The sequence below is a fragment of the Bos mutus genome, chromosome 5 (genome assembly GCF_027580195.1).
Source record: "Bos mutus isolate GX-2022 chromosome 5, NWIPB_WYAK_1.1, whole genome shotgun sequence".
Classification (NCBI taxonomy): domain Eukaryota; kingdom Metazoa; phylum Chordata; class Mammalia; order Artiodactyla; family Bovidae; genus Bos; species Bos mutus.
In genome coordinates, this window is record NC_091621.1 from 99,957,239 (window position 1) to 99,980,204 (window position 22,966).

General features: G+C 50.5%; 1 protein-coding gene across 1 annotated transcript in view; it reads left to right on the top strand.

The window, feature by feature from the left end:
• MYH9 (myosin heavy chain 9) overlaps positions 1-22,966 on the top strand; it is an 86,126-nt gene that overhangs the window by 11,829 nt on the left and 51,331 nt on the right. Inside the window, exon 2 of the mRNA XM_070371358.1 lies at positions 18,834-19,185. Within this exon, the coding sequence (XP_070227459.1) occupies positions 18,853-19,185 (333 nt within the window). The 5' untranslated portion in view covers positions 18,834-18,852. The remainder of the gene's footprint in view (positions 1-18,833; positions 19,186-22,966) is intronic.

Sequence of the window (22,966 nt, forward strand, 5' to 3'; positions counted from 1 at the left end):
TGTAGGAAGAATCACAGACCAGGCCACTTAAACAACAGAAATTTACTTCTCACAGTTCCAGAGGCTGTAAGGTCAAGATCAAAGTACCCGTAGGGTTGGTTTCCACTGAGGTCTCTGTCCTTGACTTCCAGTCAGCCGCCCTCATCCCTGCTGTGTTGCTGTGTCTGAACCTCCTCCTCCTCTTAGGACACTAGTCAGATTGGATTAGGGCCCACTCTTACTGTCTCCTTTTCACCTAATATGTCTTTAAAGACCCTCTCTCCAAATGCAGGACATTCTGAGGTCCTGGGGCTTAAGGCTGCAGCAGGTGAATTTTTGGGGAGGGCATGGAACAGCCCATGAGAGGAGAGAAGGGAGTGGGAGTGTGTGTGTCGGAGGAGGCCTCTCTAACCAGGGACCCACTGATGGACACTCAGTTGTTTCTTTAACTGCTGTGAACCCCAGTTTGCTCATCTGTAAAATCTGGGTAATACTGATGAACCTGTCTCTTGGTGCCTTCGGGCAGCTAAAGTGTGGAAGGCCCTCTGTGCGCTGATTTGGGGGGACCCCAGTAAATGTGTCCCCATACCCTCTCCTGCCTTCCCTTTTCCTTCTGTCCGCTTTCATCCTCTCTCCTCTTGAGTGCCACTCATTGTCATCAAAGTGCTTCAGTAACTGGACCCATGGAATGGACCGGGGATGGACCAGTTTCTAGGTCTCTTTGCCTTTCTTATAAGAGTGATGGCACACCGCCCCCGCCCCTTCTCCTGGACCAAGTGTTCTTGGAGATGGCCTCCCCTCCGATGAGCCATAAACACCGCTTTTATGTGAGGAAGGGGAAAGGCTTGTGGCAAACTGGTGCAGAACTATAAATCTAGAGTCCCAGCTGCCGTCCGAAGTGTCGGATGGCTGCCTGGAGAGCTTCCCTTGCTCTGGCAGTTCCCCTGCCTTCCCGCGCTGGTCTCCGTCTTAGCCCTTCTTGACTATACTTGCTGGTGTCCCTGCCTCTGTTAGAATTGCCACTGGGACCCTTAGCACTGCACGTGGCCCATGATAAGCACTTAGTACTTGCCCAAGAAACAGCTGGATGTCTTTCATTTTGTCCATTTTTAACAAACCAGTTTTCATCTATTTTTTAAAAAGGTATTAATTTTATTTATTATTTATTTGTTTGGTTGTGCCGGGTCTTAGTGGCAGCATGTTGGATCTAGTTTCCCAACTAGGGATCAAACTCAGGCTCCCTGAGTTGGGAATGTGAACCAATTCTACTGGACCACCAGGGAAGCCCCAAGTCTTTTTTTTAATCACTATGAAGGTTGAAGTCACACTCAGGTTATTGCATTTGAAGTCTCCTAATCCCACCAAAGTGATAGTATTAATGGTCCCATTTTGCTGTTGTTCAGTTGCTCAGTCGTGTCCAACTCTTTGCGACCGCACGGACTGCAGCACACCCGGCGCCCCTGTCCTTGACCATCTCCCGGAGCTTGCTCAAACTCCTGTCCATTGAGTTGGTGATGCCATCCAACCATCTCATCCTCTGTCATCCCCTTCTCCTCTTGCCTTCAGTCTTTCCCAGCAACAGGGTCTTGTCTAATGAGTCACCTCTTCCAAAGTATTGGAGCTTCAGCTTCAGCATCAGTCCTCCCAATTAATATTCAGGATTGATCTCCTTTAGGACTGACTGGTTTGATCTCCTTGCAATCCAAGGGACTCTCAAGAGTCTTCTCTAGCACCACAGTTCAAAAGCATCAATTCTTTGACATTCAGCCTTCTTTATGGTCTAACTCTCACATCCATACATGACTACTGGAAAAAACATAGCTTTCACTAGACGGACAATGTCAATTTGTTGACAATGTCTTTGCTTTTTAATCTGCTGTCTAGGTTTTGTCATAGCTTCCAAGGAGCAAGTGTCTTTTAATTTAATGGCTGCAGTCACCATCTACAGTGATTTTTTGAGCCCAAGAAAATAAAGTCTGTCACTGTTTCCATTATTTCCCCATCTATTTGCCATGAAGTGATGGGACCTGATGCCATGATCTTAGTTTTTGAATGTTGAGTTTCAAGCCAACTTTTTCACTCTCCTCTTAGTTCCTCTTCGCTTTCTGCCATAAGGGTATTGTCATCTGCATAACTGAGGTTATTGTTGTCATTTTAGAGCTGGGGAAATTGAGGCTCAGAGAAGCTAAGTGCCTTGACGGAGGTAGCAGGTGAGAGATCCCAAGTCCTCTCCCTGCTCCTCTAATTTTCAGGCCAATCATTTTCTATATCTGCTTCCATTGCCTTTTCTGCCCTGTCGTCCTACTCGACCCTGTAAGTGTTTGTGAAGCTAGGGGCTTGTAGACTTTCAGGCTTTTGTATACAGTGGCTGTCGGCCTGGTGACTCTCTGGCTTCTGGTGTCAGGTGTAAAGAACAACCACCTCTGCTCCGTCTAAGATAGGGCAGTGGGCAGCAGGTTGGGGTGGATGGCCAGTGTGTGACCTGGGCACAGCCTGGCTTCTGTACGGATCCATAGCTGCTTCCCCCTCAGCCTTCCAGCACCGCTACCACCTCCTAGCTATCTCCTGGCCGCCTCCGAGCCCATCAGCCTGCTATTCTCAGCCTGCCTTCTGCCCAGAGCTGGGCCTGCCACCCACCAACCGTCTCCTGTGCTTGCCAGGGTGAGGAGGAGGTAGCTGCGCCTTGCCAAGTGCTCATGAAGAATGCCTCATCATGGGATTAATTACTGGCCGCCGAGCATGGTGGAATTCATCAGGCCTTATCCTCGTTGTGGCTTCACACCTCCAACCTTCTTCCTGCACACCTGAGACAGATCCGTGTGTTAGAGGCTGAAAAATGGTGACTCTCTTCCCCTTTAAAGCAAGTTGCAGGCTTTAATTATCCTTAGGTTGAAATGGCAGAGAGCCCCCCACTCCCTACACCCCCACCTCCACCCCCGCCCGCCTGCCTGCCTTTCTGGCTTTCAGACAAGAATCTGAAGAATGTGATACTCCGTTTTGGACCTGAGCAAGGATCAGGGATCAGGGGCTGGGGCAGGATTCCAGGCCTTTCCGGGGCTTTAGCAGGCGGCCTTCGTGCTCTTGGACCCGGGACATTCCACACTGGTTGTGGTGGTCGTGAGGCGCGTTAAATTCTTCCCTCCTCAGTGGGATCCTCCGGGGACAGCTGGGAGGGGCTGGGGGAGAAACCCCCCTCCTAACACACTCAGAGAAATCGGGTTAAAGGAGTTTGCAAGGGGCTGGGCACAGGGGGTCGGTGGCAACCATGAGGACCACGTCTGCCGCTTTGCTTCTGGAGGTTCTGGAGGGCACAGAAGACTGTGGGTCGTCCCACGCTCCCTCCTGTTCCTGACCCATCGCTCACTGCTGGTCACCAAGTCTTCTTACCAACCTTGCTGGCTGGTCCGGGGCACCAACAGCTACTACTCCCTGTGCCCTGGAGCAAGTCACTGAAATCTCCTGGGCTTTGGCTTTGCAAAGCAGGACACTCATGGAACCTGCCTCCAGGTCCGGGTTGTCGTGTGTGGTCGTGAGGTCTACCGTGAGAAGCACGGTCCTATGCCATGGGCTTTGTGATTCCCATGTACAGACGAAGAAAGGGAGCTGCAGAATGGTGAAATTACGTTCCCAGGATCCCTGGATACGGAGACTCCAGTGGCCACATCCAGGTTGGCCTGAAGTGTCCCACCCTGCGCTGATCCCACAGTGTGTGTGTGTGTGTGTGTGTGTGTGCGCGTGCGTGCGTGCACGCGCACGCTCACGTCCGCATGGGGGGAGGGGAGGCTCCGCCCTGGGCAGGCTGGGTGACTGAATCTGGCTTCTCCCTAAGGTAGGGGCTGCAGCTAATTCTCTCACCAGCGTTGGCTCCCCTAGGCCCAGCTTGTGGCCCAGGCAAAGCAGTGATTCTCGGCAAGCGGTAAAATAAGCAGCGCCTAGGTTTCTGGTGACGGATGTGGTGGGCTCATCCCTGCGGCCAGCTGCCTGCTCGTACCAGCCAGACTTTGAGACACAGATGCTACCACGACCTGTTCTAGGAACTGTTAGTTAATTTTTGTGTAAAGTGTGAAATATGCAGGTTTTATCTTCATCCTGTGCATGGCTCCTATTTGGGTCATTTCCCCTGGAGAGGCTGCAGGCCCTGGAATGCTGCTTGTCCATCCTGGCTTCTCTGGAGAGAGTGACTCTGCCTGCCCTGCAGCCGGTGTGCAGGGCTGGCACATGGCTGGCTCAGTAGAGAACAGGCCCAAGGGATGCAAACAGAAGAGAGACAGTTTGCTGTTCAGTTTTGGATTTTTTGTTTCTGCTGTCCAGAGTGATGAGAGCACCCCAGGGGAGATGGCCTCCTGCCCCCACCATCCCAGGTCCTCCGCTTCCCATGCGGACTCTCACTCTTGGGTCGTCCCGACCACAGCTCTGTTTCCTTGGACCTCTTTTTAACCTTCTGGAGGAAAATGAAGGAAGAAAATCCTTTCAAAGAAGTTCACATTGCCTTGGAGGAGGAGGCCACTCCAATGCCCCTTTGCCTTTGAGCTGGTAACCAGGGGGCTCCTAAAAGTCCCAGGACTGCTTGAGGGTCTCTGTAGATGTACCTCTAAGATGGTACAAAGGGTTCACGGCCTTCAGGCAATTCTCAAAGGAGTCTTTGATGGCTGAAAGTTTTCAGAACCACTGATCTAGAGAGATGGGAACTTTGGGTTTCCTGTTTATAGAATGTGTGTATGTGTATAAACATATGTCTCTGCATATCTGTTTATACACACACACACACACACACTCACGCAGGAGGGTCTGCTCACTATGGGATTAGGTGACACTGTCCTAAGATGTAATGTGTGCAGAGCACTTTCCTGGGGCAGTGGCCTTCCTCTCCCATCTGATCTGTATTAAGCCTTTAATATCATAGCACTTCTGGGCATCTCTTCCTTGTGGGGCCAGACCTTGAGCTTTAAGTGGTGAGGTTTTGAATGAAGTGGATTTGATCAGTTGTGGACTCTGCGTACAGAGGAAACTGGGCTCTTTCTTTCTGTCCTTGTGATCTTTCAGCAGGACTCCAGGTCCTCAAAGGACATTTCCTAACCCCCCAGATCCAGTCAGGTCACTTCATCTCCAAGTGTCAGCCTCTTTCTTTTTTAAGGGAAACGGTGGGGAGCAGGGAATGTGGCAGAGGCCTTAGGATACCTGCTATGGCTTTACTGAGGTATGGATCAAAGGATGGGAGCAGTGGGGGACCAACCATCCAACCCATGTCAGGCGACTGGGCTGCTACAGCTGCTGTCTTACCTGCCTGAGGTTTGACAGCCCCAGAACCTTGCTTTGGCTTTGGACTTGAACTTCTCCTTGTGAACTTCACTGTGTGATCTTGGGCAAGCTGCTGGCTGAGTCTGAGACTCATCTACCCAGTGAAGGCTGAGTCAGATGGGTGTTTTTCAGGCTATCAACGGAGACTCACTGGTGGGTCCTGAGCTTATTGGTGTGGCAACCAGTAGTCTTAGAAATTAAATAGATTTGAATGGAAAATATCAGAGTGCCTAGGGTGTATACATCATTTTGTGAAACTTTTGTTTGACACTTTTGCATATTTATGATAAAGCTTTTAAATTAATTATTTTCTATTGTGGCTTGAGATTAAAAAAAAAAAATGGCGCCCCCAGGATGAGATGCTCCTTAGGTGGAGGGGCGGTCTTTCAGCGCTGACTTGTGTGGTTCCCACCCATAGGTCTGAGCAGAGCTGAGGTCCCCACCCCCCCACAGCTGAGCGGTAAATGGAGCTCTCAGCAAGATCAAACTCTTTAACTAAAGTTCTTTACAAAATTCTGGGAAATGAGCTGCATTCCTGGGGTGGAATAAATCATGTCAAGTGAGGCGAGGCAGGATGTGACTTCAAACCCCTCCAAGTGGGCTCTGTGAGGGCAGTGCTTGTGACTGACTCATTATGAGCGAGCTCAGCGGCACCGACTCCTTGAGAGAAGAGGCAAGACTGTGGGCGGGGAGCCAGCAGGCCTGGGGCGCCACCAAGCACCACTCCTGCCTTAGTTCATTTGGGTCCTCACAGTAGTCCCGTGAGTCGAGCTGGGCTCTGACTGCATCGCAGAGTCAGGGCTGTGGGCTGTCAGCTTGCTCTGCTGGGGGAGCTCTCCTGTCCTTTGGGGCAGCTTGTGGCATCTCCAGTTTACAGACGGAGAAACCGAGGCCCAGGGGCCCTGTCGGCCTGGCCCAGTTTGTCCTGTTAGTAAAGCAATAGGTCTGTATTTCCCTGGCCAGTCTGGCTGCCTCCTGAGTCTGATTCTTTCTAAGATGCCTTCCTCATAAAGGTCATGAATAAGCTATTAACCATTTGGAAGGTCTCTCTGGGAGTGTTAAGTGACCGCCTGATCAATTCAGGAAGATAACTGTTGACCAGTCGTGGGTCTCTTTGGAAACAACATGGAGATTAGTGTACATCAGATTTAGCTGGAAGGGCGATGGAGAAGAAGAGGTCATTGATATGGTCCTGAATGGCCACAGATCAGCTCACTGTGGGCCTTTCCTGCCTCATCTACCAAAGAGAGTCACTGAGGTTTGGGGTTATCCTTAGGCACTTTAAGAATGGGTGGCAGAGAGTCAGTTGGGCTTGGTCCTTGGAGTTTGGACCTTTTGGGAGACTGGAACCTTCCCCATTCCTAAAGTTCATCAGGGGTTACTCAACATCTACGCAGATTGGTCATCGGACCCAGGGGTGCCTGGGCCCCATCGTGGCCTTAGAGCTCTGAGCTTGGCAGCAATGGGATCAGGATGGCTGTTGGTAGTAGAGGCTGTGATATTCAGGGATTTTGTTTGTTTTTGGTGCCATTTAAACATCAGTCAGCGGAGAAGGCAATGGCACCCCACTCCAGTACTCTTGCCTGGAAAATTCCGTGGATGGAGGAGCCTGGTAGGCTCCAGTCCATGGGGTCGCTAAGAGTTGGGCACGACTGAGCGACTTCACTTTCACTTTCCACTTTCATGCACTGGAGAAGGAAATGGCAACCCACTCCAGTATTCTTGCCTGGAGAATCCTAGGGACAGAGGAGCCTAGTGGGCTGCCGTCTATGGGGTCGCACAGAGTCGGACACGACTGAAGCGACTTAGCAGCAGCAGCAGCAAACATCAATCAGAATAACAAGCTGCCGAAGGCCTGGTGGGTCCTGGATTGAGTGGTCTTCAAAACTGTCTTTTGTTTCTGATCTCCGGTTGGGCTTCTCAGCTGTTCCTGATGTGGGCTCCAGAATCCAGCCTGCCGCACTTTCCCATTGAGACTGCGGCCGTATAATTACATCTTCTCAGTATGGTTATTTTTCTGTGTTGGGTTTCAGCAAACTGTGCTCGCAGGCTTGGGGAAAGAAAAACCAGGCTATCATCAGCAGAACCAAAGGGAAGGAATAACTTCACTGCAGGAATCTGAAGGTCAGAGTTACCCCTCATGTGAGTGGGGAGCTCTCGAGGCTCAGAGATGCTGTCCACAGGAGGGCAGGGTGGTGTGTTCCATGCACAGTTCCTGATGGAAGGAGGCCAGGCAGTTCTGTCAACCTTGTCAAACCTAGGGGCATGTCTAGGGGTGTCACTTGCTCCTTGCTGTTTGGGAGGGGACCCCACCCCCATGTCTGGAACAATTTGCTTCTCTGCAGTTTCTCCTGGGCAGCCAAATAGAAGCTCATTACCAAGCAGGAGAGGCTCAAGTGTGATCTCACTACACAAATATTGAACCAATTAAAAGCAGAGTCAAGGTCCAGTGCTGATGACTTACCCAGCAGCGTGCGTGCCCAGCCTCTTACCTTTGAGTGAGAGCTACATTGCTGATGTGTCTGCTCCTCTCCCTTGACACCAGACAGAAGGGGTTAGGAGGGAATGGTAATTCTCCTGGACAGCCAGGTTCCAGAAGACACAATGTGGACTGTAAAGCCTTCTCAACAGTCAAGGTCACGTCCACAAGTGTTGACTGACTGAGGAGGACTCGCTGTCTGAACCCTGGGTTTAGTCAGCACCTGAAGGAGTTCTGGGGACGACAGGGGCAGGCAGAGAGAGGTTCCAGAATAAGGCAGGCTGTGCTGGAGCAGGCCTGGGGAGAGGAGAAAGAGCAGTAATGTATGGGTGTTAGGAAAGGCTGCCTGGGTGAGTGGAGGGTCATGATGGTGCGAAGACTGTCCTCTGGGGAGCCATGGTTAGAATGAATGTCTGGCAGGGGACAAGACAGATGGGGCTGGAAAGATGGAGGCATTGGTTGAGGGAGTTGGTTAATCTCTAAAGGCCATGGGGAGCTTTCTCTTTAGGTAAGAAGGGCTGTCGTTCTGAATGGTGGAAATTCTTTTTATTTAAGTTGCAGCATGAGCAACTGAACTGAACTGATGTGGGATCTGGTTCCCTGACCAGGAATCAAACCCAGGCCCCTGGCATTGCATGCTTGGAGTCTTAGCCACTGGACCACCAGGACAGTCCCTGGAATTCTTAACAGTGGAGTTGTCCTTAAGCACTAACTGCTTCTGCCCTGATTAGCCGCTTGATTCATTCGTTACCTCGTGGCCCTGAGGACAGGATGGTATCTCAGTGGAGGAGACTCACCTGGGTGCATTGGTCTCCGTGACACCTGATACAGATCTATGCCCGAGATGCTTTGGTAACACTGACCGCAGAGTTCCTAGGATGCCAGGCCACTTCTCACTTAGGAGGAACTGATGGAGCTGGGTAGGGCTGCCAAGGTCCCCCCTGAGCCGGGCTGTTCCAAGTGGTAGCTCACAGGGTGAGGTCTACCTCCCTTTGTCCCCCTCATGTGGCCTGGGATCCCTTTCTCCCCAGCCTTGTCATGGAACTATTTCTTCTCTCAGGTTGGAAGCCCCCCTTGTGGCTGGTCCAGGGTATTTTTTCAACTGCTGACTTCTCTTGCTGCCCTCTTAAATGGAGGTCAGGGAAGGTGATCTCTTTAAAATACAAATCTGATGATGTCACCCTCTCCTGCCTTCCCCTGCCCTAGAATAAAGTCCACATTCCTCAGTGGCTGATAAGATACTGGTGAGCAGCTGTGCATCCCCCCAACCCCGCTGCCCCCACTGCCAATCTCTACTCCGTCTCACGCCCCCTGCCCCACCCCCTATTCCTCATGTAGGAGGAGGGCATCTACATACTCCTTTCTGGTGTCACTCTTGAGGTTCTGGGTCCCTTGGGTGCAGGCCCTGCATCTTCGTGTTCCCTGGGGAACTCAGGAGTCCTGGGAAGCCCCTCCAGATGGTCTCTGAGGAGAAGATCAAAGGGGGAGGTTTCTGGGGCTCTGGTGCTAAATTCCTCTCTGGCCTGTCTCTGGTCTGGTTTTCTTATCTGCTGAACATCAACACATGCCTGGGTTGGAATACTGCTAATGGAAACAAGTCCCGGCTTCTACTGTAAGCAAACAACATTCCTGAAGTGGGGAGGGGAGGGTCCCCTCCCCGCTTCATAGCCTGGGGAGAGTGAGCAAGCACCTCAGGGTGGGGGGCTGCTGTGAGGGTGGCCCTGGGCAGCAGAGAAGCTGAATTGCCTTGTTTATATTGGGAGGCTTCTGTGTCCATTTTCTTGTTTGAGCCTGATCACTGCTGCCCAGCAAGTCCACAGGGTCACACCCAGCTGGTCAGTGCCACACCAGACTCAAAGGCCAGCTCTTCTGCCACCTGCCTCGTGCACACATCCCACCAGACCAGCATATCCCAGGCCAGCACTGAGACATATTTTTCTTGAAGGATATGGGACTAAACAACAACAGCAATAACAACAAAGCCCGAGGGGACAAAATGCAGTGGGCTTCCTTATTGCAGGCATCTCAGAATCTGGGTGTCCAGTGCCTCTCAGCAGGAGGGCCATGGGACAGAGCATTTCCAACCTGCCTTGTCCCCTCGTGCAATCACTGTCTGGGGGTCACCAGACTGTACTCTGTTGTTCTCTGTGGACTAGTAACCCAGAGAGAGTCACCAAGCTTTTGGAAGGTTTTTGTAAGCCCCGATATCCTTCCAGGAAGGATTAGGATTAATCAGATCAAGAGGACAAGATAGAGGAGTTAGGAGGGGAGATCCTAGTAAGTGTTAGAGTGTTTTCTTTGTTGGGAAGTTGAGTTACAGTTCTTCCAATTGTCCATGGTCAGTGTTTTTTTTTTCTCTTTCTAAAGTGAGGAAATTGAGGTGTTCACAGCTTCAAGATCATAGGAGTGATACCTGGAGGATTCAGACCCAGGGCCATCTGGCTCCAAGTTCACACCCATTCCACTGCATTCCATCACAGTGCATTACAAACACTTATCTGAGGATCTGCAGAGTTGGTGCCCTGCGTGGCAGTGGTTTCTCCAAGTCCTGTCTCTGTTCTGAATTGGTACCAGAGAACATGCCTACAGCGCTTGCTCAGCAGATGCAGACTGAGGGCTAAGAGAGGCAGGAAAGGTGACTCAGGCCTTTTCCTGGGTCCCCATGAGGGTAGAAGCCATGCTACCTCAACTGAGGTCCTTTCTGCTACATCTGGTGGTAGATGGTAGGCACCTCCACCTTGCTTACTCAGGGGGTGCTAGGTGGTTCCAGAAAGCTGTGATGGTTTATTCAGCCGTATGCAGAGCTTCTTGGGGACCAGTAACTTAGCTTTAGTACTCTTTCTCTTTGTGGACTGAAAGCCCTGATATGCTTTCTTTCCCTTTTTGTTTGGGGAGAATATAAAAATTAGTCCACAAATGGCTTGGGTTTTGTAACACATTAGGTAGCTGTGACCCTGATGTGTGCTTTCAGCTTGGCTTTCCCTGTCACTTCAGCTCTCTTACTCTCTGGCTTCTTTGCAAAGCTCAACGGGATTCTCCAGCCTCCTTGAAACCTTCCCCATTACTCCTGCCTCCTCTTCACCTTGTTTCATGTTCATTCATTCTGGAAACTTTAATTGAGCACCTACCCAGAGTCGGACCTTGAGCTGTTTGAAATTGAGATGAATGAAAGCTGGTCCTTATCCTCATGATGGTCCAGCTGCTGGATTACTGCAGTGGAGACAGGGACAGAGCCCAGAGGGGAGGGACACGAGGGAAGTCTTTCTCAGCAGAGAACGGAGCGTGGAGCTATTTGAGAGAGGGTTCCTGGTGCAGAGGGCACCTCTTCTTCAAAGGCCTGGAGGCATAAGCCGAGTGGGATGTGTAGGAATTGTTTCTGAGGAGCTGGGAATGGCTTAGGCTGAGCGAGAAAGAAAGGGCAGATGGGGGAGAAGGGCTGGGAGCATGGGGGAGATTAATGGGGATTACAAGGGGTCTACTCACCGTGCACAGATGATTAGGTTGTATTCTGGGGAAGTCTTGAACTATTTTGAACAGGCAAGTAATATCAATAAAATAGAAAGGAGCATGCATAGAGATGGAGCTGCTGAGTCATCCTGAAGGCAGTGAGGAGGCTGGATTTGAAGGAGGTAGAAGACTCAGGGGAAGAAGAGCCAGTAAGGAGGCGGCTATGACAGCCCAGAAAGGAGGGAAGGCAGGCCTGGTCTGGAAGCAAGGGGTGCCGGCCATGAGGTTGGCGGCTGCGGCTGCTGCTGCTGCTGCTAAGTCGCTTCAGTCGTGTCCGACTCTGTGCGACCCCAGGGCCGGCAGCCCACCAGGCTCCTCCATCCCTGGGATTCTCTAGGCAAGAATACTGGAGTGGGTTGCCATTTCCTCCTCCAGTGCATGAAAGGGAAAAGTCAAAGTGAAGTTGCTCAGTTGTGTCCAACTCTTCGCGACTCCATGGACTGCAGCCTACCAGGCTCCTCTGTCCATGGGATTTTCCAGGCAAGAGTACTGGAGTGGGGTGCCATTGGCTGAGGGCCTGCTAATCCACCAGGGAAGAGTTTACAGTGACTGTCTTGGGTGACCAGAGGGCCAGTGTCTTAGCCAGAGATGGAGACCCAGAAAGGAGTGCAGATTTGGGGAGAGTTCAGGTGTGATGATGGTTGTGGTTCTTCCAGGTGGAGATAACCCTCTGGTAGGTGGGAAACATTCACCCTGGGTATCATCCCTGGGACTGATCCTGATTTGCCAAAACCGTCCAGTAAATAGCATTTGGTGAATTTCCCAGGATGTGATGGAGTGAGCTGACCCAGCCCTGGCAGCGCTCCCCAACATGGCTGCTTCCTGTCTTCCGTTAATTACCTGGGCCTCTTGATTGATGCTGGTGAACTTTGCTTATGAGTCACTGGCTGAGCTGCCATGTTGGAGACTCCAAGGGAGATTTGTGTCCTGCCAGGGCGGGTATCGATACATCAGCCTCCTTTGCCTGATTTTTTTCTTTTTTTAATTGGGCATTTAGGAATCTTTAAAGTACAGTCCAGTAGTGGTCACATCCCTTAATTTACAGTGTATTAAAAGGGACCGTCCTTCCTTGGTGATGATGCCATCCATGATGGTCATTGTTTGGATGCTGGGCATCGTTTTGCTGAGGACTTCAGTTTTAAGGAAAGTTGGCTTGTGCACTTGAGAATTTGGAGAAAATTTACTAAGGAGAGGTCTGGGTCCCTGATGCAACATTTATTCATGTTTATCCCTTAACTCAGCAGTTCTCAACTGGGGGTAGTCCCCCTCCGCCACTCCCTACCTTTGGCAATGTCTGGAGATGTCTTTGGTGTCAAAACTGGGGACAAAGTGCCCCTGGCATCTAGTGAGTAGAGGTCATAGATGCTACTAGACATCTTCCAATGCACAGGACAGCCCTCGCAGCAAAGAATTACCGGGCCCTACATGTTTACAGTCCTGAGGCTGAGAAGCCCTGCCTTGTGTGGTCACATAATTTCATAGTTCATGTGAAACTATACCTTCTTCTCCCTTGGCCTGGAATACTTTCTGACCTTCTCTCCCCTCCCCCTTCAATATTTTACCCATCTTCACAATCCAACTTGAATGTTATCTCCTGCGTGAAACTCCCTTGGGCTTCCAAGTTTTCCAATGAATTACCTTTCTCTTTTCCTATAAACAAGTTGCTGTTCCTCTGTCTTCCTTCACGGAGTCTTGATCCATGGTTGGTGGAATCCACAGATTCAGAGGGCCGGCTCTACGTCCTCTTCATCCATATGACCAACCTGCCTTTTAGACGCTCACCATATTTGATGCTGGGCACAGCAGTGAAAGGGAGAGAAAACCAAGGAGCTTGCTCTCTGTCCATTCTGTACTCAAAGTCTCAGATTGGCACTGTCCCGAGTGGTACATGTCTGTCCTGTCATCTCACTACATTAAAGCTCCTTGGGTCCTTTGCACCTTTGTCACAATATTTTTGCACGTAGAGCCTCAGTACGTATTAGTTGACTGAATAATTAAATCTCATGGGTTGGAAAATTTCTATATTATTTCAGCAGCTACTTTCACAGACCCTTTGTTAACAGTGGTGCTAGGGCACCTTTTCACTCAGCAGTGGCTGTAAGGAGAAAGAGAAGGGGCCTGTTTACCTGTGTTCTCTGGGATGCGGGTGGGGATTGAAAGAAATCCAAGGGGGCTGCTTGCAAACTTCGGTGACTAAGCTGGAACAGGGCTGTGGTCTGGGTTGAGGCTGCCTGGGTCTCTGAACTGGAACCTTGGCTTAGAGATCTTGAATGGCTCCCCCAAGGCCCTCACCTTACTTTTAGCTCCGCCAATTTAAGGTGGGGGAGATGGGGTTTGCAGCCTCGAGTTGGCATCATGTCTGTTTTACTGGTTTGCTTCCCCAGGGTGGGTTCTCAGGTCATGTTCCCCCTGGAGAGCTCCCGGGAGAGGGCAGTGTGAGTAGAAGCTGAGCAGGGCATTGCTGCTGAGTGGCTCTGAGTTTGAACTTGGGTTTTGTGACTTGTCTCAACCTCATTTCCCCCACCATCAAATGACTATGATGACATGCATGCGTGCATGCTCAGTTGCTTTGCTTCAGTTGTGTCCAACTCTTTGTGACCCCGTGGACTATAGCCTACCAGGTTCCTCTGTCTATGGAACTCTCCAGGCAAGAATACTGGAGTGGGTTGCCATGCCCTCCTCCAGGGGATCTTTCCGACCCAGGAACCAAACCCATGTCTCCTGCATTGGAGATGGATTCTTTACCACTAGCACCACCTGGGAAGCCTATGATAACATACCCCTTATGAAATGATTATGAGGCTTGAGAAAAATGAAGACCTTAGTAGCAGGCCTGCAGTATTTTGAGTTAAGTACAGTGAGTTAAGACGGTAGCTTTCAGATGAATTGCAATGACTTTGAAAACTCAAGCCTAGAACTTCGTCCATGGAAGGCTTACATAAATCCTACTGTCTAGGAATGGAAAAGTTCACTGTGTTTGGACCACTGATTTGTCCTAGTACAATAAATTCTGTCTTTAAGGGGCTGGCAGTTTCTTTTCCTGACAAACACACAAACAAGTATAACAAAAAGAGAACCAACAGAAGGGAGGGAGAGAAAGGGTTCCTTGGGAAAACAGGAAGGAGTAATAGATCCAAATGGGTCTTTAGGGGTAAGGGGAGAAGGCAAATAATCGAGGAATGACATTTTGGGTTGAAAGCAGAGGTTTTTGGTCAACCTATTTACTTTCAGTTTCATCATTTCCTGAGAATCCTAATTTAGCCTCTGGTTGTGTCCTCTCGATTATGGCCTAAAAAGGCAACTCCTTGGGCTTCTTGGAGTTGGACTGGCACCCGCAGGAAGCCAGCATGGGAAGGGCTGCAGCGTGCCAGAGCCGCCTCCTTTCTCCTTAACCCCTTGCTGGCCTGGTCCTGCTGCTTCCCAGGACTTCTGAGGTTCCCTATCTGACTCTTTCCTGCAGACAGTTCTCTTAGTGCTGGTGTGCCTGCTGCATGTGGGTACCCTAAGTGGCCAAGCACATCAGTTTGCTCTTGTGGAGAACATGTTGATAATACATCTGGCGACCATAAAAGCACTTGGATGTTCCTTTGCTCCCGTAACTCCACTTGAGAATGTATCTCAAGGTGGTCCAATAGATAAGAGGAAAAGACCTAGTAAGTGGTGGTTTTCTTTTTTTCCTTTAAACAAAACAAAATAAAACAACCGCCCCATTTTGAAATATTATGCAGCCATTAAAAGTGATTGCCAGTGAGGCTTTGGAGTCCGAGGTCCTAGGTTCAAGTCCCCACTCCTCCAGCTGTGTGCAGGAGTGGTTCCTTCCCTCTCAGAGCTCCTTTGTCATCACCTGCAACAGTGAAGCATTTGGATAAAAGTGATCAACAAGCAGGCTCTGTGGGGCCCTGTGGGGAAGTGGTCAGAGTCAGAAGGGAAAATACAAAATGTGGAATTCCCTGCTTTGCCTGTGATAATTGAAAATAAAAATCAAGCATTTCTGTGAACCAGGACTAGAAGGGACCATTAAAACAGAAAACTAATTTTTGTGGGGAGAATGTCAGGAATTTAAGTGGTGGTGGGGGTAGGGGGGATATTTTTCTTTCATTCTGTAAATTGTTCTGTTACACAGAGTTTTAAAAAACTTTCCGAGGCCATTTAGCACGGTCCCAGGACAGGGCAGGGAGAAATGGCGGTGTGCTGGCTGCTGCCATCAGGCAGTCCCTCCTAGTGGCCTTTCTGTAACAGTCCTTATTTCACTGCTCATAGCTCTGGACAGGGGTGGCTTGCTCCACCTGCCTCCTTAGAGGTGAGCATTAACCTGTCTGCAGCACTGGCTTCCCCTTTGGGCACTGGGGCCCAGGAGCCTCTATCTAACACAGGTGAAAACAGGAGCTCAGCTGCAGCCCCCTTGAACCCTCAAATGTGGACGTTCCCTTCCGGGTCTCAGTGGGAGGGCTTGAATAGAAACTCCATTGTTTATCATGACCCTTGTGGCCCTCCCCACTGGTCAGGCCCATGTATTGATCTTGGCATTGCTGGTAATGCATATCATTCCAGCAGAGTTGCTGAAGCCAAACAGCTCTGTCCTTGGCCTGGCCAAGCGGGAGTGTTTAATGAAAACTTCTGAGGTGCTGAGGCCAGTGGGGATTCCTCAAGCTCACTGTCTATGGGGGCTTGGCCCTCCCTGGAGGCTGAGGTCTGAGGGTGTGGGGTGTACCTCTCTCTCTTACAGGAAGTGTATGCCTGGCCTGCAGGTCTCTGATGGCTGTCAGAGGCAGACAGTGCAGACCTATACCTGCTCCCTGCCCTCCCACTGAGGCCTGAAGGTAGGGCAGAACCAGGAGCTTAAGGTGGAGGGGTTGGGTGGAGTCTTCCTCTGCTGCCTACTCTAAGTTCATGGCCTCCAGGCTCACTGAAGAAAGGGCAGTTTACCCACATTCCCGGGGAAGGTCCTGTGCCCACTGCCTGCAGCCTAGGTAGCCGGCTTGTTGCTGCCCCAGGGTTGGAGTTGCTGGGGTAAACTGGAGTTTGATGAGAGCGAGGAGTCATTCTGACATCACTGATGCTGCTGGCTGTTGAGAGTCACAGGCCGAGGAAGTGAGAATGCTGTTTCAACCTGCTCTGTTTTTGACAGGCTATCGTGTCCACACCGGAAGGCTCATTCTCAGCCTCCCCACCTGCCTGCTAATGCCCAGTAGATATCTGATGAATGTTGTGGAATGGGTCCCCCTGTACTCCCGGTATTCTACTCAATTTACTGGCAGTTTTAGCCCCACTAAAATGTTGGACGGATTTCTTTTGCAAGACCCCAGGCTTAAGTGTGCTGGGAACAGCCCAAACCTAGAGATCAGGTAGATCTGGGTTAGCCCATGATGAGGTTGAGCGACTGTGGGTGAGTGACGTGCCCTCTCTGGGCTGTTTTCCTCATTTGTAAACTGGGATACAAAGAGGTTTTTTTTCCCCAGGGTGATTGATGGTTAAGTGAGGTTGTGAATAAACTGAGCTTGATGTTGGTGGGTAGGTACTTAATGGTTGACCCCCTTCACTGGGCTGGGTTGGTGGAACTCTTAACAAACAGTGGGCTTGGGGTTGGGGGGAAAGGGTTGAAGTGAATCCCTGTTTGCATCCCAGTGGGAGTCTGTCTCGTCCCTTACCTATTTGAGGTCTGTGAAAAGGCGAAGAACCAGCAACCAGTGAGGCCTGTGCCCAGTGATTGTTGCAGGCTCTTGAGCTTGGTGGTGACGTGACTGGGGAGGTTGGTTTGGGGAGCCTGAGGGCTAGGGTTTTGCAGAGGATGACTGGCCTGTGGTCAGATGGACAGCAGAGAGGCAGAGGACAATTGGTATTTGCTCTGGCAGAGGGAAGCCTCTGATTTGCTTGAGTGGCCAGTGTGGAAGTGAGGACAGCTGGAAGTGGGCCTGTCCAGTCCCCCATCCTCCAGCCCCACACAGAAGATGAGGCCAGCCAGGTGGTTTGCAGCCATCCCATTCCTGCATTGTTCGCTGCTACCTAACTCTGGGCTCTGCCTGCTTCTTCTGGGGGTGGTCCCTGCAGGTGGATGGTGCCCCTTGGTCCCCTGAGAGGGGCTGCCAGGGTTTGCTGGGAATGTAAACAAAGCCACTGACTGAGCTTGCTGGGAGGCTGCCAGGCTCTGCTCCTTGGACTTGCCTTCTTTTTGTTGGGGGTGGGGGTGGTGGGGAGCTAGCAGATTTCCTGGAAGACAGCCTCTCCTGGAGTGAGTCCAAGGGAGCCCCTCAGCCTTGATCTGGAAACCATTTAATGAGCCCAGATAAGAAGGCCTGGATGGCCCAGACTTTTCCTTTTGTTCTCTCCACTCCAAGCGTCCCTGGCATCGCAGTTCCTGCTGGGACCTGGAAGCATGAAAGACTCTGTGACTCTAGATGTGGATCTGGGGTCCTCCTGGCTTCCTGGACCTGGGGAGGGGGCCTTGATCTCACAAGGGAAAAACCTTTCTGTGTTGTAAGCTAGGCAGTGAGCTTCTGGGCTATTCCTCTGGTGGTTCTGGCTGGCTCTGTTCTAGATCAGGGCATCTAAGTCCTGCTTTTGATTCACTCAAAACAGCTGTCCTCCCAGCTGATCCCAGCTGAGCCTCTGAGCAGGAATAAATACTGTGGTTAGGCAGTGGGAAGCGGGAGTTAGAGCAGGGAGCATGAGTCCTTCCTAGGTAACTTTGGACAAAGCCCCTTACCTCCAGAGCTTCTGTTTCCTCATCTGTAAAATGGGATAATAACACTTACCTTACCCACCTTACAGAGTTGTTAGAATGAGGATCTTCTGAGATAGAGAAGTGTGTGTGATAGTATTTCATAAACTATAAAACCACTCAGATGTGAGGGGTTCTTATTTTATCATCTTTGTTTTGCAAATGAGCTTCAGAAAAAGCAAACACACATGGGCTTAAGTTCTCCTGAGCTATGAATTGTGAGGGTTATGTTTTCACATTAGGCCCCAAAAGGGAAGTAGTCACTACTTACTCTCCACGTTTCCTGGAGCCTGACTTCTTTCCTTTTCACCTGATTTCTTGGGGCAGTGGAATTAAAATCTGTTGGCAACATACTGGTGGTATGTTTTCTTCTCTTGGTTGACTCCATGAAATAAGAAAGTTTTTTAAACTGGAGACTTACACTTTGCACTTGTAGTCAGTTGCCTGTTTTGGGCTAACTAGAAATCTGTTGTTGTTGGAAGTCTTCTTAAACTGTGTGGTCACTTTCCTGGCCTTAGTGGGTGTAGCCTAGTGTGACTATAATTACATCTGTCCGAGATTCTTATTATGCTCATCATTTGGCACAATTGTTGTTTATAGATTTGATTATACATTTACCATAGGATACATCTTACCATTAATTCCTTACAGAATCCTTGATCATTTTTTTCTTCAGCAACGTACATCTTTCTCCTGCAAAGAGAGAGTGATAAAATTTTGACAAATTGTACAACCTGGTTATCTATAATTTACTTATTATAATGCTGTACAATTTACAAAGATATGAGATAAGTGATCTTTATGTAGCTGGTGTGGTGTATAGCTAATCTTTTATCTTTTTTTCTCCCTTAGGTCCTGGCTGTAAGTCACCATGGCGCAGCAAGCTGCCGATAAATATCTCTATGTGGATAAAAACTTCATCAATAACCCCCTGGCCCAGGCCGACTGGGCTGCCAAGAAGCTGGTATGGGTGCCTTCTGACAAGAGTGGCTTTGAGCCCGCCAGCCTCAAGGAAGAGATGGGTGAGGAGGCCATTGTGGAGCTGGTGGAGAACGGGAAGAAGGTGAAGGTGAACAAGGATGATATCCAGAAGATGAATCCACCCAAGTTCTCTAAGGTGGAAGACATGGCGGAGCTCACGTGCCTCAACGAAGCCTCGGTGCTGCACAACCTCAAGGAGCGCTACTACTCAGGACTCATCTACGTAAGTGGGCGGGGCTCTGTGTGGGTAGGCGGTCCCAGGACTCATCTACATAAATGGGCGGGGCTCTACAAGGTGGGCGGTCCCAGGACATATCTAAATAAGTGGGCGGGGCTCTACACGTGTAGGTGGTTCCAGGACTCATCTACATGAGTGGGTGGTGTTCGCAGTTGGTAGGATAAGGAGATACTTTGACCTATCTAAGTGGAAAAGTCCTTAATGGACCAGCTTCACCCAGCTTTCTAATATGTAATATGACAAGTGGGAAGGATTGAGGCCCAGAGAGGGCAAGGGATTTACACACACAGCCAGGTGTTGGCAGGCCTGAGATTGGAAATCAGGAGTTCTTGATGAAAATATTGTATGGACCAAATTAAAAGCCCCCTTCTCTTGGGGTATTAATATTGAAATTCAGAATTAGTGACTTGCAGAAAAACAAACGGCCTTAAGGAAGCATTGCTTGTCTGTGGATGGGAGATGGGAGTAAGTGCTGTTGTCTGGGCAGGGGACTCTTCCCTTGGTATCCTTGATGATTTATGTTAGAACCACTCTGCTGGCCTCTAAGAAATGGTCCTGCTCAGTAAAGCAGAGTGATTCAGGTCATGCGAGTTGGAGCCTCCAGCACCTGGTTCGCATCTTGGCCCTCCCTGAACATTTGACATGGCTACGTGGGGCCTCACTTGCCCATCTACAAGGAGTTGTGAGAACATTGTAACACACCAGCCAATCCTGGGCTCATTCAGGCTTGGGCTCTGTAGCTGCTGCCATTTGTTGTAGGTGAAGGTAACTCTGACCCTCTGCTCGGCCTTTTGTACGTGTCGCAGTTAAGCTTGGGTCCTGTTAGAGAACCGCTGAGTATGAAACAAATTGATGGCCTGCACTTGCCTATCAGCATACTGCAAATGGGAATATTAGTTATGAAAGTGTGTTAGTTGCTTCATCTCCCAGAACATGTGTTTTGCTCTCTAGGCAGGCATGGACCCACGCCTATAAGCTCAGGGGTAGAATCTGAGCCTTTTTTCTGAAACTCTTCAGCTGGAGGCATCAGGCATTAACTCCTGTTTTTGCATCTTTGCTGGCCTTCCCCAGGCACAGACCCTCGTGCCTCCGTCTGGCTGGCCTCTTTCTCAGCATCCTCACCAGAAGGAAGCTGACTATGCATTTGCCCTAATGGAGACCCCAGCAGGTGCAGGGCTTCGGGAAGATCAAAGCTGCTTGGTGGGGCTGCCTGGGCAAGGGGGCGCCACCTCATTCACAGGCCCCCTCGCCCCCTGCACATGAGGTTCCAAATTGCAACCCTGGGAGCCTTTGTGTGGTGTGTTTGCCTGGCCTTGTGGGCGGCGTGGGGTAATTCTGCGCCACAGCTGCTCTGTCTGTTTCTTCAGTGGGGGGAGGCCTGGGGACAGGGGGCGGTCGGGCACAAAGAGCCTCTGTGGCCTGTGAATGGAGCAGCTCCCTGGCGTGGCTGGGTGGAAACAGAGCCACTTGCTCAATGTCTGTGCCTCCACGGGCTTCCAGCGCCATGGGCTCGAGGTACAGCCCCTTGCCTCCCACCTGAGCTGTGGCACTCATTCCATGGGGCTTAGTTTGATAGTCTACTGATTTGATGGGATTAGCTCAGAGAATTTTGAGGTCCTCTTGAACTCCTCTCAGGACCATCTGCCCACCCAGCTGTCAGAACGACTTGTCTTAGTAAACCCCAGGCTCCTTCTGCTGTCACCACCAGCTGTTTCCAAACATCTGGCCCCACTGCGCGCCCTAAATGTGTGGCCACGTGTCCTTCACTTTCATCAGGCTGGATTTCCTAGAGTGTGGGTTTTCTCAAACCCCAGGAACAAAGCACACTTGTTTCTGAGCTCCTGGGATGACTTCGCTGCTGCCTGGTCTGCCATCTCGCCCCCACCCGACAGTAGTGGAGGGAAAACCAGAGGTTACCCAAGGCACTCCTGTCTTCTCGTAGTAGCGAGCCAGAGCTTGCTGATACCACGTGCAGACGGCTTTACTTTAGAGCTTTCCTGGTCCCTCCTGAAAAGAGTAGTTGGAGGGAAAACAATTGACTGATTATCCCAGGAAGAAAGGAAATTAAGGGCCTTGCATCCCCTCCTCCAAGCAGAAGAGGCAGCCAAACACACTTGTTCATGTCCCAAGCTCAGCTGCTGTTTTGCATGCGGGCCATTGCGTGGTTGGTGGGTCCCTCTGGAGTTCTGCTTTCAGCCTAACTGCTGCTTGGAAAGTTCAAGACCTGTAGCCCTTGGCCAGTGCTGGGAAGGAGCTTTGTCCTCACGATCAGTTCCCATGTAGATCCTGTGTTTGGATTTGGCTACAAGATCCACCTTCATTTTTGGCGAGACTGGAGAGGGCAGGGGTGGAAGGGACTGGACTGACACAGCCCCTCAGATGTGGGCTGCTGTTGGATCCAGAGGCAACACTGTGGACAATGAGGGTCAAGGGCACTTGTAGAGAGGGAAACAAAAAGATGGGAGGCCCTTGGAGAGTCGCCCTCCACAGCCAAGGAGGTCTGCACTGGCTGGGGGTGGGGAGGGGGGTCGTGGGACCTGGGTCTGTTTCCAACTCTGCCAGGAACCTGCCCCGTGGTCTTCAGCTGTCACTCAGCAGAGTCGGGGGCTGCAGGTGTGCGTGAGTCATGGCTTGTGGGTCTCGCTTTGCCTGGCTTCTTTGGGGCCTCTGGCCTGTTTTTCTTGGGAGAAGGTGCTTGTGTTGCTCCAGCTGCCTAAAGAGAGCTGTGTCCCTCAGTGAGTACCCATGTCCCCTAGGTGGTCTTGGGAGTCTTATCCAGGTATTAGGAGTCTGTCTTTTTTTGGTGTGTTGCAGGGAGGGGGAGGGGGATCTTGGAAGAAAAAGAAAATAGCAGGGAAATTATTAGAAAAAGAAGACACCAAAGAAAGGCAGGTCTGCCTAGACTGTTGCTGCTGGAAACTGCTTTCCTGAACTACTCTGAGCCCCTCACTCAATGAGGATCAACTAGCCTGCCTGTGCCCATTTTACAGATTGAGAAATGGGGAGGGGGCAGTTAAGAAACTTGCCCTTGTTGGGATTTGACTCTGGGGTCTGATCTAACCTGGTGAACTCAGACTTGGGGTGTCAGGTGTGTTCCCAGGAGTCTCACTGTGAGTGCTGATGAATTGAGTTCCCCTTCAGCGGAGACCTGAGTCTTGGAGAAAGTTCATGGGGGACAGGATAGTGGTCTTTTTTTTTTTTTTAAGAGATCTTCATGTTATTGTCTCTGGAAGATTCCAGGGAGGGGTTATCTGTCTGTGATCTACTCTCCCACAAAGGATCTATATGGTTGAGGAACATAATGAGTCTTTCCCAATGCTGGAAAAGTTTTGGCTTAAATATCTTGGAAAGTCCCTCAGGATAGAATAATTTGTATCTTCACACAGTTGGCTTGCTGCAGCTGCATCCTTTTCCCTTTGTGCGTCTCTCACGAAGGCAAACACATCTCTTATTGTCCTTACATCTCAGTTTCACAACTGGACTCCTACTGTCCATGAAGCTTGCCCCGTATCTTGCCCAAAGCACATGCTTGTTGATGCGCACAGCTGGCAGCAGTCTTGCAGTCAAGGGAGGCCCCCCACTGAAAAAGCAGAAATGTTGGTGATGCCCCCATGCCTCAGCAGGTCTGCTGGAGCAGGACCTGGAAAACCAGGGGCTCCAGGAGGTGCTTTCACATCAGGCTGACTTGGGATCCTTGGAGGCAGCAGACATTTTGCTACAGGATTTCCATGACATTGAGAGTCAAACTTCTTAACCCATTCCCGTT